The sequence below is a fragment of the Stylophora pistillata genome, chromosome 7, assembly GCF_964205215.1.
Source record: "Stylophora pistillata chromosome 7, jaStyPist1.2, whole genome shotgun sequence".
NCBI classification, from domain to species: Eukaryota; Metazoa; Cnidaria; class Anthozoa; order Scleractinia; family Pocilloporidae; genus Stylophora; species Stylophora pistillata.
Window position 1 is genome coordinate 19,753,123 of NC_142525.1, and position 12,800 is coordinate 19,765,922.

The 12,800-nt window shown below is 40.6% G+C and overlaps 2 protein-coding genes across 5 annotated transcripts in view; both read left to right on the forward strand.

Moving 5' to 3' along the window:
• The window catches only part of LOC111330870 (phospholipid-transporting ATPase IF), a 32,256-nt gene extending 27,013 nt beyond the window's left edge, over positions 1-5,243 (forward strand). Inside the window, exons 39-40 of one of the 4 annotated variants that reach the window (XM_088726808.1) lie at positions 1,297-1,373; positions 1,781-2,149. In XM_088726808.1, coding sequence (XP_088582934.1) covers positions 1,297-1,373; position 1,781 — 78 coding nt within the window. In that variant the 3' untranslated portion in view covers positions 1,782-2,149. Of the gene's footprint in view, positions 1-603; positions 1,081-1,296; positions 1,374-1,780; positions 2,150-4,956 lie in introns of those variants that run through there. The other 3 variants (XM_022935843.2, XM_022935844.2, XM_088726807.1) reach the window with 3 other exon arrangements.
• Positions 5,244-8,052: 2,809 nt separating this feature from the next.
• On the forward strand, positions 8,053-12,105 carry LOC111330865 (anion exchange protein 3). Its single transcript, XM_022935832.2, has 3 exons — positions 8,053-8,689; positions 9,374-9,788; positions 10,094-12,105. Exons 1-3 carry the CDS (start codon positions 8,196-8,198, stop codon positions 11,957-11,959), a joined length of 2,775 nt encoding a protein of 924 aa, XP_022791567.2. The 5' UTR covers positions 8,053-8,195; the 3' UTR covers positions 11,960-12,105.
• The last annotated feature ends 695 nt before the right edge of the window (positions 12,106-12,800 follow it).

Genomic DNA, 12,800 nt, shown 5'->3' on the forward strand with positions numbered 1-12,800 from the left:
TATGATATACTTCGTTTCAACTTGATATGTATCATGCAGTTTTTACAAAACCTTAAAAGATTACGTTTTTTTTTTCGTTGATTCAATTAAGCCGATCAGTTGTTAGAGTTACGCAACCTAGAGGTTGAACTTGCGAACTAGGCCGGTAGATCGGCGGTAATGTCACCTGCTCTAACGTCAGCAGTCGTGTCACTTGCCAGGAAAACTTTCTATTTCAAGCTAGTCAGTCGTATCAAAACGTCACTTAAGTTCATGGACGGATTGTGCAATATTTTGTTTTGTCGAACCAAACCGGCATACATTGTGCGTGGTCCGACGAGTATCTCTCATTGGATAACATCATTCTCGGACAACACTTCAATACAGGTAGAGTTTTCTTCCAGCTTTTAGTTTTCTTTCATTGTAAAGGAAAATGCACCAGGTGTAGTGACTAATTAACTAATATCTTTTTTCTTTTTGCACTTCTTTCAACGATTTGAATTTGATCTGAAACCTTTTGCTAGTGACTGCGCGTAATTGCACCTAAAATCACTACACTGAGTTGCACTTGGTTCCTTATTATTTGTAGTGCTTGTTTTCTAAGTTCAAGATCTTTGTTTGCAGATTGACACCGTAGCACAGGATAGAGCGGTACTCATTGGCAGTGTGGATGCTGGCACAGTATCGTCTGTGGTACCAGAGGTCTCTACTGAAAGCGACGTGTCGTTGATCGCATTTACTAGTAGCAATACTTCTGAGTAGCGGCAAGCTCAAGAACTTTTTGAATTAGTAATTAGATCATATTTCATAAAATTTACAGTGTGGTGAATTTAGACTGTGCCAATGATAATTTTTTGTACGAAAATCTGGTAGTTAGAATGTAGATCGGTACTTTCTTGAGTAAATAAGATACCAAAAATAATGTTAAAATATAGTGAGTTGATATGGAGATAAAAAGCTCAGAAAACTACGTAGAAGATTTAACTTTGTTTTAAGTCGATGTAGAATATGATCACTCGTTAATGTAACTTTGTCTCTGTTCGGAAAATACTATATATTGCCAAGAGAATTTTGAAAATAAACTTTGGAATGAGTTGAGAACTTATTGTGTTAGTTAGGACGACATACCCAAGGGCAGGTGACGCACTTAATTCCCTGCTTTTGTTTCCACGTATTACTATGCATTCCTTTTCCTTCTGTGTTTGTTTGCCTCATTTTCTTTTGCTTGCTTCTGGTTGGTTTTTATTAATTTTATTTTTCTTGCACTTCTGTTGTAATGACGTTGTTTTTGTGTAACTGATCATTCTTTCTATCAAGGCGCAAGGCCAAAGACGAGCTGTCGTCAGTAATTACTTTAACGCTATATGTCCTGAAGAGAGTATCCGGGACAACTAGTAAGTCGAGCATGGCAGCTGATGAAACCAGCAAGATGATTGGCACTTAATTTCTTTATCACACTGGCTAGTTGCACATTAAAGAATAACTTCTGAATCAAGGAGTGCTGCGCTTTGGCCTCTGCCTTGTAACAAGCAGGATCTTTTCTTTGGCTCTTTCATCTTATATTAGAGCTGACTTGCTAATCATTCATCATTTGGTTTTTGTTACCTTTTCCACCAAATGTCCTATACGAGAATAAATCGTTTTTCTCTGAAAATCCATCTGATGTACACAGCACTGTTACTCGGCATTTTTAGAACCTTTATGATGTGCAAAGTGTCTGTGTTCGTGTGTTAGTTGCACTTTTTATATAAATGTGTTCTTCGCGCTTTCCGATAATTCCAATCTCTCACTTTGTTTGTAGGTGAGATTGATTCATTCTCAGGAGACATGGCTGTAGCTGCTGCTTCCTCTCAGCTGCTGTTCTTCTTCTGACTCACTGTGGATATCCTTACTTTTCATAGAAGCGCAGTTATCTTTCACTTAGATATTCTCACTAGTTGTTGTTTTGATTTTTTTTGTCTTCAGCGGATGGACATGTTTGTTGTAATTTCTTAAAACAACTTTCCACGATCCCATTGGGATAAATGCAGCAAAGGGGGTTGCAGGTTTACTTCTGATCCATTTTCTGTAGTTTCCTAAGTCAGGAAGATATTTCTCAATTTGAAGCCCTTCTTCCTTTCATTTCTTTTTTCTTATGTTGAGACATTTTTTGTTAGAGTTGTTAATAGTTGTGAATAAAGGCTGACAGTTTCGAAAGAAACTGTTTGGGGCTGCGTCGGTGGGAGTAACGAAGTAATTTGGATATATCAACAAAGTTGAAATGGTAAATTGGCCACCGTAACGATTACAAAAGCTGACGTTTCGAGCGTTAGCCCCTCGCTCCGACGAAGGGCTAACGCTCGAAACGTCAGCTTTTGTTAATAGTTGGCCGATAAGTTAGAAACATACTGAAAATTTGCAATGAAAAGGCCATTAATCAGAACAAATAAGAGAGAGACTTGGATGAACCAGTCAGGCTTGTCTTATGAAGGCTACTTCGTTCCGAAAAGTGCATCTAGGCGCAAAATTTTAGTTGCTTTCAAACTGATATAATGAAACATTGACTGTAACTGATGATCTTTTTACAGTGCGATCGATGTTTCCTTGGTAGATTTGAGACTAAAAACAAAATAATTAGGAACGACGAAATCTGTTGTTGGTGCACAATTTCATCTGCTCTTAACGAGTTTTCAATGTAACGTAATTTGTGAGATGATGTAAGTTTTCAGCCTTTTATTAACTGGTGTGACGTCGCAGTTGACAAAAATTGTTGTACTTTGTTGGGGTTTTAAGTCTAAAATCTGAGTGGAGAAACGTACGTCAGCGTTATTATGGTTCAAGTAAACAGTTGCTCGAAGCTAAGAAATAAATCTAGTTATCTTTTGGTGGAAGGCTATTCGTGTAACATTTGCAGAAATGTATCTTAATACTTTTTCACCCTGTCGATTACTGTCGGTCGAGGACTGTAGTTAGCTTGTAAATAAACACGGTTGTTTTATCTCAACCCTTTGATTTGATTTCCTCTCTTGCTCATCCACAGTTGTGATGTTAAGTACAGCACGAATCAAATCTTAACAAGACATGCACCGGTATCACAGCGGATTTGGACCCTCCGGTCCATATCTGCTAGCGGATTTGGACCCACCCGGTCTAAATCCGCTACCGGATATAGACCCCTCCCCTTCGCTAATCTGGACCCCCCTACTAAACTTTGCTTTAAATTAAAGCATCGTTTGTTTCATGCAACCCTAACCCTAACGCTAACCCTAAAACTAGCCCCAACCCGGACCGAGACCCACAACCCACATCCGCTAGCAGATCTGGGCCGGGGGGTCCAAATCTAAGGGGGGCCAAATCCGCTAGGACACCGGCATTTGAATTAAGACCATGTTACAGAGGCGGATCCAGGAATTTTTGATTGGGGGGGATCCAAACTTTGGTTCAGAAAGGACTGTTGGACTCTTTGAGGCAAATTACTTCTCCCCCACACCCCCTCCCACCAGTCGCGGTTGCACGTTCTAATTCCTTGGCCGCTTACCGTTTATTTGGATTCATTTAAAAAATCAGCCAGTTAAAAGTGATGTACGATCCTGTCTCAAAGTTGTAAGCGTCAGGTTTGATAGGGTGGGTCCGGACCCCCCGGACCCTCCCCCTGGATCCGCCACTGTGTTAGCAGGTGTTTCAATAAAAAGACCTCTTACCGCCGTGTGCAGTTGGGCCTGCAAGCAGGCGCTCGTGTTTTAATCTTCGCCTCACGGCCCCTTTTCCAGACACAGTCGCCCGGGAAACCGTTACTTTAGGAACTTTGGATTTATTAACTTTACTTGAAACACTGTTCAGTGTTAACCTTTATTACGCTCATCGACTTTGTGAAAGCCAACACTTTCTGCGGGCGGTTAACCTCTATAATTTCCCATTTTCGGCAAAGAATAGTAATCTTTGTCTGACGAAAGATTTAGAGTGAAACAAACTGAGAGCACGGGTCCGGACCACCTCCCCCCTCTGGTCCTTTGTATTCCCTCCTCCCCCACCCCATTCATTCTTCTGTCTCCCCAACTCCTTTTCTTCCGTATTCGGCCATGGAAAAGTAGACTTTTTGACATGCCGAGTTCAAGACTTGTTTTTAAAAAAAATCTGAAATGTTCCACTGAATCGGTCGTAATTTCCGTATTGCTGGAAGGAGAGTCAGACGTGGGGCGTTTTAAATGATTGTGGGTGTAAAGTTAAAAAACCAACTAAATTGCAAGGCTGGCGCCTCGCAAATGTAGTGTAGGTGAGCAGTTGTGGATATCTTCCTTTTTCCACTGACTCTGAGGTGAACGATTGTAACATTGTACACCTTACATGCTGAATAAGTTACGAAAACTGACGTCACTTTCGTCATTTTTTTAATTATAGTTGGTCATTGAAATGCTCATGCTCGTGCTCATGCTCGTGCTCGTGCTCACTCGTGCTCGTGCTCACTCGTGCTCGTGCTCACTCGTGCTCGTGCTCACTCGTGCTCGTGCTCACTCGTGCTCGTGCTCACTCGTGCTCGTGCTCACTCGTGCTCATGCTCGTGCTCGTGATCATCCTCATGCTCATGCTCATGCTCATGCTCATGTTCATTCGCAAAGAGAATGTTTCTTCCCCAAAAATTCAGTCTTGCTTTCCTGTGGAGATGCAGAATTTCTTGATATTCCTGTTTAACTGCCAATCCCTCAGAGACATTTTGCAGCCGCACGCAGCGTTAAATGTCTCCTCTCTCTCTCTTCGATTTACGAAAACTTTTTCAGCGTCGTCAAACCAGGCATCGTTGCAATTTTTGTAAATTTTTTTTAAAACAAAACAGAAATGATTTCATAAACTGCAGTGAAACGGGAAGTAATTTTGTGTTTCTTCGCTTGCCCAGTGGTTTAAAGTAGTTTACTAATCACCTCCCAGTAAGCCAATCAGTGTGTTCGAAAAGATAGATACCAAAAATTCAATTATCGACTTTTTTTACATTCCCTTTGCCAGGCTGGTCCAGCAAACAAACACAAAAAGAGTTCAGTGGCTAACTGCAGTGACACAAGCTACAACAGGACATGCGAGTCAATGGTAATACTTGACTGTGAACAGGGAAGTACTGTCACGCTCACGAGTGTTAAACGGTAACCTGCTGCTGGTCAGCAACCTGTCTTTAAAATGCATGCACTGACAAAATTTTATGGGTAAAAAATAAAATTAGTCAGCAAGATGGTAGCTTTCCCGTTCCAGGCTCTCCGTCAGTGAAGACTAACTAACTTTTGGCATCGGGACAAGTCTTATTTATTATTTCCCACGTCGCGAAAGCTATCTCCGCTTTTGGAGGATTGTCAGCAGCAATCGTTTTTCGCTCAAGAATGATCCTCACATTCACGCCAACCTTTCAGTTACGATCAAAGAAAGCCAAAGAAGGAGGCTCGTGGACAAGGAAATAGTGACAAAATGGCGACTTTGAAGTACTCTTCGACTTTCTCTACTAGCTTCACTATGAGCAAACAGTTCTTTGTCAATCAAACTTCAAACGCAGCCACTTTTTCGCTCAGTTCTCTAACTGAGAGCCTGGTATTGGCCTCAAAGGGAAGGGGTAGGGGGAGGGCAAACTTTGGAACCTCGCATATACACGCCATCTTTACTTCTTAACCTAAAGGTTTTACCGTAAACATGAAGTTAGGCAGCTACTTTACCATGAAAGTGTTGATCTGTGTTGATCGGTCTAAACGAAAAAAAGGAAACAAAGCCTTAGTTTTTACAGCACAAATAAGATTTTTTAAAAAATTGATATGCACGTAGGTAAAATAATGATTTTTTTAGTAAGTAGTTTGATCCTCAATAGGCTCTTAATCTTGGTCACAATGAGTATTCAGACAATGTTTAGGCTAAGAGGAGTTTTTTGTGGGCAAAAAATGAAAACTTAGAGGTGACTGAAATTAGATTTTGAAATAAGGTACTGTTACACCACAGTTTACCTAACTGGTTTCCTTTATATCTCCTACTTTCTCTATTTTTATTTGTCATCCGCATCCTCCCCGCGATAAAACAAAATAATTAAAGCAGCCTTCAATATTGCGGGGAATTTATGTAAATTTCTACGTCTGGGCCATATGTTACAACATGAGAGGATGAGGCAATCATTGTTGTTGTAATATGTGTCTGGATTGAGAATGTGTCTTGAACTAAAACAAAAACAACTCGGCCATAAATTTATTTGTAAATAATGATTAATGAACTAATAAGAAAATAACAGTATTGTATTTATTGAACTTAATTTCAAAAATAGCTGCATTTTTCCCATCATGTTCCCTTGAGAAGGAGAAAACGCTGTTGTAACATAATTTAAGCAAAGTTGACACATTAAAGCCCTCATTTGTCGAGTTATTGTGTATACTGCGTTTTGTGTCCGCATACATGTAAGTTTAACAGGCTTAACCAATAATCGCTTGTTTACCCGAAAACAATAAATAGAAATAAGAGATTATACGAAAGCAATACGTGCATTCATACTTGGCTTTTTTTTTCTGATTTCTTGTACAGAAAATTAGCCAACTTTTTTTTGGAAAATTATGACTGTTATTTGATTGGAAGTATTGTGATTAAAATTAATATTCAACAAGCGAGGGAAATTTTCCAAATAAAGAAAATCCCCTGAAGTCAGCGAGTTCGGTTTTCATTTTCAACTGAAGTTTCGTGTAAAGTTACTGGGCAGCGGTAGTCTCCAACTAAGTCGCCACAAGAGCCATAATTGGCAATTATGGCTCTTGGTGGCCAAGAATTCTCGAGGGGACTTCGCCTGGTGAAGTCAAAAGCCTATTTTGTCAGATTTTGGGCTTTAGTTGACGTTTACCTTTAAGAGATTTGAGTCTTCTTTAGCATATGCGCTCTTCATTTTGGACGTCCCAAATGTTTATTTAGATCAAGATGGAAGGAAGACCTTTGATTATCCGCCTTTGTTGAATGTTGCATACGTTTTACACGCCGTGTTGCACGTGCAATGCATCTCGTCACATGCTCTCTATTCGGTGTGTCGTGCGGATATACAGAATTATTACACGACTCGGGCAGTCAGAGGGCCAATAACTAAAATCAACCAATAAAAATGCTCTATTGCCGGTCAATATTCTCTCAGTATTGAACCGGGCACTGTCCGAAATGGTCCCGAATGATACCACACTTGTGTCCCTTTGAACTTCAGTCGTATAATAAATCTTTTATTGACCAAGCTTGCTCAGGACCGTACTGGAAGAATAATGGCCCTCGTTCTTTTTTGTATTCTCCCGGTACGGCCCTCGCGCTTGGTTAATAAGATATATGTACATAACTTACTCTACGTATGATGCACGATCCTCGCAGTAGAGAGCGCTATTTGTGCAATAGCGAAGATCAGACCTGAAAAAAATCAAGCCTGTACGGGATTCGAACCACTGACCTCTTCGATACTAATGCAGCGCTCTACCAATTGAGCTAACAAGCCAACTGGCAGCAGGCCGTTAAGTTGATTCGTAATAAACCCGTGATGATAAATCAGATACAATGAATATATGAAGTTCATATATCTTGAACTGCGGTATTAGATACGTATGATGCACGATCCTCGCAGTAGAGAGCGCTATTTGTGCACTAGTATCGCAGAGGTCAGTGGTTCGAGTCCCGTACAGGCCTGATTTTTTTTAGGTCTGATTTTCGCTATTGCTTAAATAGCGCTATCTACTGCGAGGATCATGCACCATATTCATATATTCATTGAATAACTTACTCTCTATGCTGCGCGCGCAGAGTGCGCTATGAGCCCTACTAATATAACTAAAGGAAACCAATAAGATCCCGGAAATTTTGGTCGGATATTGTATGGTCAATTTACCCTGGTGATCAATCATGTTAATTTTTATAAACCTTAGGTGTTTCCCCGAAGTCATATCATTACTGTTCTTTGTTCAATTTCTCCACACGGTAAATATAAACATTTAGCGCATCTACTGAATATTTCCCGACCCCACATCCACCCCTTTTAGACCCATTTATTTGTAATTATACATTTTATTCCGTTGTAAGCAAGACAGCCTTGTGTGGAATCAAGGATTGGAAATATTTCCCCGTGAAATTTACTTTTCACTGAAGTCAAACGTCATGAAAGGAATTGGTGACGTCATAAATTCTGAGAGTAAACCCGCATTGTGTAAATAACAAGTGTATGGAAGGACGGCTAGAGTTATGTAGACCACATACGCTGTTCCGACATGACCTCTATCGAAAATATTCCGATTGATCAATCCACTTGTTCTCCGTATGAAGGATTTGTGGAATTGGAGGAACTAGTCAGTTGTGATGATGAACTGATTTGGAAAGAAAGTGCGCGGTGGATAAAGCTCGAAGAAGACGTCGATGAATGTGCCGATCGATGGGGGAAACCTCATGTGCCGTGTTTGACATATCGGAGCCTTAGAGAGGTTGAAACGAATCTTCAAAATGGAGTGTGTTTGTTGGATCTCAATAGAGATACTCTGCCTTCCATTTGGGATGCAATTATTGATGAAATCAAAACGCTGAAAAAGATGGAAGATAGTGAATGCCTCGTAGTGAAAACTCTTCTAATGACAAGACATGAACATCATCATCAGCATAAAAGTGGAAAACGAGTTCAAAACTTCGCCAGGCGCCGGTCACGGATCATGCCTAATGGACAGCGCTCCAGGACGAATGTTTCGGAAGATGTCCACAATTTAAGAGAAAGGTATGAGGATTGGCACCAAGCTAAGTGGGTGACCTTTTTTTACTCTTTAACTGGTAGGCACTTTATTACTGGTCCAAGGGTGACAGCAAGTTTTTTCCCCGAAATCTTGACGGTTGAGGGAACAAAGCTCGCTGTTTCTGTTTAAGCCAGTCATTAAGTGTTTTGTTATACCTCCCAAGATACCTACTCGAAACGGGCTGGCACTCAAATTTTCCGAAGTTACAAGGTGCACAGACTGATTACATGAGAGCGGAGAGCTCAGTTTGTTTTTTCCCCTTTAGAGTTTTGTCGTTTTGCACGTCTTTGAGTTTGGTGGAATAATAATCTTATTTGACTCTTTGAAAAAAATGTCTACTGTCAATTAAAATATAATACTAAATACAATCAAGAGATTGGTACACTTCCTTGGGTACCCTTACTTCCAAGGACGTATGCTTAAGAGATTTCATATAACCACTGTTTTGACGAAACAAAGCCACGAAGAAATTTTGAATTAAAACGAATGTCCAAGGAATTTTTTTTTCGATCTGAAGTGTCATCGTATCTTGTTTATATCATCGCAATCTTTATTACAGGCTGGACTCATGAAATTTCCTTTCACATGGAATTCTAAGGCCAGGATTGACCGACTTAAAAAAGCAATGCTAATTATTTATTTATACGATGATCCTTCTTTGATTTCAGACCGCAGCTTAGTCTCGAACAAAACATGTTACCCTCCATTGACAGCAAACAAGATGTCAGCGAGTTTCCAGCAAACGTAGCAGTGAGTTTCAGCCCTGATCCCGTTGAAGGGTTCGTCGAACAGTTTGACGATCACAACAAAAAATCAGATCTGAGAGGGAGACTTCCGGAAAATTCTCAAGCAACCACTGTTTTGGTTGGGGCTCATAATGGCTTGTCTTGCACCGTCAGTGCTTTTATAAGACTCGCCAAAGGATGCGAACTGAGTAACTTAGCTGAAGTACAGATTCCTATCAGGTTTATTTTTATCCTGGTGGGACCTAACGATGACAGGATAGACTATCATGAAGTCGGGCGATCTTTTGCAACTCTTATGGCAGATAAACTCTTCCTGGAATCTGCTTATCTGGCCAAGGTAACTTCCTCAGTTCTTAATCGATCAGCCTTCCTTTTTGCGTAGTCTTATACTTAAAATAATTAAAGCGCGTTGAATGCTATTCAAGGAGTCAAAAAATAAGTATGTACCCATAAATTTCACGATAAAACTGGTTCTTCAATAAACATGATATCATGTTTTACTCCTGGAAAGTCAGTTGATTACGATCTTCAGTAACACATAACTTGGAATGGCTTTTTCAAAGTGGTTACGAGCTAGTTCGCTAACAATTAAGTGATTTTGACTCGAAGGGGAACTGAAAAATTTGATTGTCTATGTTTCAGCGTCAGCAGGATCTTCTGGATTCTCTATTCAGCTTTATGGGAGACAGCCTCATAATTCCTCCAGGAGACTGGGATCGAAATCTACTAAGTCAAACAATACCCATCTTAGCCAGTCAAACCAAGGAATTAGCCTTAAGGAGACGAAGCGGAGGAATACAAAGCAAGGACAAACCAAATGAAAGATTTCGCGAGGGTTTTCAAGAAAATGAAGTGTGTGATGACCCTTTGTCTAGAACGGGAAAATTTTGTGGTGGACTTATACGAGACGTTAAAAGGCGATTTCCTTTCTACTTGAGTGATTTCAAAGACGCTTTGGACGTTCATTGTCTACCAACAATCATCTTTGTGTATTTCGCTTGCCTCGCTCCTACAATCGCCTTCGGCGGTTTGCTGAGCGAGAAAACCAACGCATGGATGGGAGTTTCAGAGATGATATTTGCAACAGCATTATCAGGAGTTCTATTTGGCCTCTTTGCAGGACAGCCATTGATCATAATAGGAGCTACGGGTCCATTACTCATTTTCGAGAAGAGTATATTTCAATTGAGCGAGCGATTTGAGATTGAGTTTCTCCCTTGGCGAGCTTGGGTTGGAATATGGGTGATGGTGATATGTTTTATCATTGTCGCCGTTGAGGGATGTTTTCTCATCAAATATTTTACACGTTTTACAGAAGAAATATTTGCCTTAGTGATATCTATCATTTTTATTTACTACGCATTTAATTATGTGAGACATATCTTTGATCTGTATCCTTTGAACGCAGACGTCGCTACTACTCTGTTGGTTCCAAAAAATTCGACCAATCCTACGAAAGGAAAATCTGTAGGGAATCAGTCAACGGCGAACACAGCTCTGCTCACCACAGTTTTGATGCTGGGAACCTTCTTTGTCGCTTACACCTTGAGAAAGTTACATCACAGTCATTTCTTTGGACCCAAAGCTCGTCGCATAGTCAGTGATTTTGGGGTTTTCATCGCTATTGTTTCCATGGTGACAGTTGGTTGGTTGACAGAAGGTGTGTACACTCAAAAGTTATCAGTCCCGGATGGTTTTTCTGTTTCCTCACCCAACAGAAATAGCTGGCTTATTAACCCCATGGGAGAACAACAGCACATGAGTGCTGTCGCCATTTCTGGAGCTTTCATTCCCGCAGTTCTTGTCAGCATCTTGATTTTCATGGAAATTGAATTCACCGGGATTATTCTGGACAAAAAAGAACACAAATTGAAGAAAGGCGTGGGTTACAACCTAGATCTCTTTGTTCTGGGACTACTAGTTGGCCTGTGCTCAGTTCTGGGCCTTCCGTGGATGTGTGCCACCCCTGTTCATACATTGTCTCACTTTCACGCCCTGACAGTGCTTAGTACTAACCATGCACCGGGGGAACATCCTCGTCTGGTACAAGTCAGAGAACAACGCCTCACGAACATTGTGATCCACCTTCTTATTGGCTTCACTGTTCTTCTATCGCCGGTGATGCGTCTTATTCCAATCGCTGTTCTGTTTGGAGTGTTCCTTTTCCTCGGGGTTTCATCTTTATCCCACATTCAGCTGGTCAAGCGAATCAAATTACTTTTTATACCTGCTTCCCACCATCCCGTTGAAAAATTTGTGACGAATGTGAAAACGAGAAAAATGCACCTGTTTACGATTGTGCAAGTGTGTTGTGTATGCGCGCTTGTAGCCTTGAAACTCACTGTTGTTGCGCCAGCATTTCCTTTCCTCATTATTTGCATGATCCCGCTTCGTAAACTTCTAGAGCGGTTTTTCACCAGTTTAGAGCTAGAGGCGTTAGATACTGAAGTAGAGGATGTGTATGACAGTGACTTGGATGAATATGACTCCATACATTTTCCTTTCTAAATTTTTGTTCTGGAGAAATGTAGAAATCTATTCAGCAGTTAGATGTTTTTTCACCACCTGGTAAGCGTTCACAGAGTTTATACTAATGTGATGCCTGCTACGGCTGGAAAGTGATCAGTGAACATTGTGAAAAAGAACTTCCGACATCGTTTATTATTTTGGGGTGTAGTTCAAACTCTCTATTGTTTAAATCCGTTCTCCCGGATACTCTGTTGACATTTTCGTTTAAGCGAAAACCAAGCATCGTGGAATAAAACTGCACCATTTTTTGTTTTATTTCTCTCTAATACAAAAACTCTTCAGTAGACTAACACCTCCGGTACTCATCATAACATGTGAACTATATCTTCTTTTAATTTCAAGCCCTCCTTACTCGAACCCGAAGTCACACGTAGCTCGAAATTGATCCATGCGATAGGTCCAAATTTACTTGTACAGGACGTTTCCATTGCTCCTGATTATGTTACTTAATGATCCAGGGAGACCAACACTGTCGGGGTTGCAATCGAAGGAGGAAGAACCAGTTTACTGCAGCCAATTAGCAGCTTTTCGGCCTTCGAGTCATAAGCAACACCTATTTTGATCGCTTTAATTTTCACCAGATTTTAACGCTCTGCGCTTCTGGTTACGATTACGACTTGGTAAAATCCAACCTAAATCGATCGTTATCTGTCTTAGAGACTTCACTTTTACAGCCCGAGTTTTGGAAAAGAAAGTGAAAGCGACGGGCTCTAATTACAGGTCCGCCAAGGAGGGTTGTCTGTGCCCTAAGACAGGACGGTACACCAAAGAGGAAATACTGAAGAGAAAAGCAATTAATTCCGGAAAAAAAATCATCAAA

What these genes read in the sequence shown, in the direction of transcription:
- LOC111330865 (XM_022935832.2), top strand. Translation starts at nt 8,196, where the DNA reads ATGACCTCTATCGAAAATATTCCGATTGATCAATCCACTTGTTCTCCG. An exon ending in GTCCACAATTTAAGAGAAAG is followed by an intron (nt 8,690 to 9,373) that starts GTATGAGGATTG and finishes CTTTGATTTCAG; the next exon opens with ACCGCAGCTTAGTCTCGAAC. An exon ending in AATCTGCTTATCTGGCCAAG is followed by an intron (nt 9,789 to 10,093) that starts GTAACTTCCTCA and finishes TCTATGTTTCAG; the next exon opens with CGTCAGCAGGATCTTCTGGA.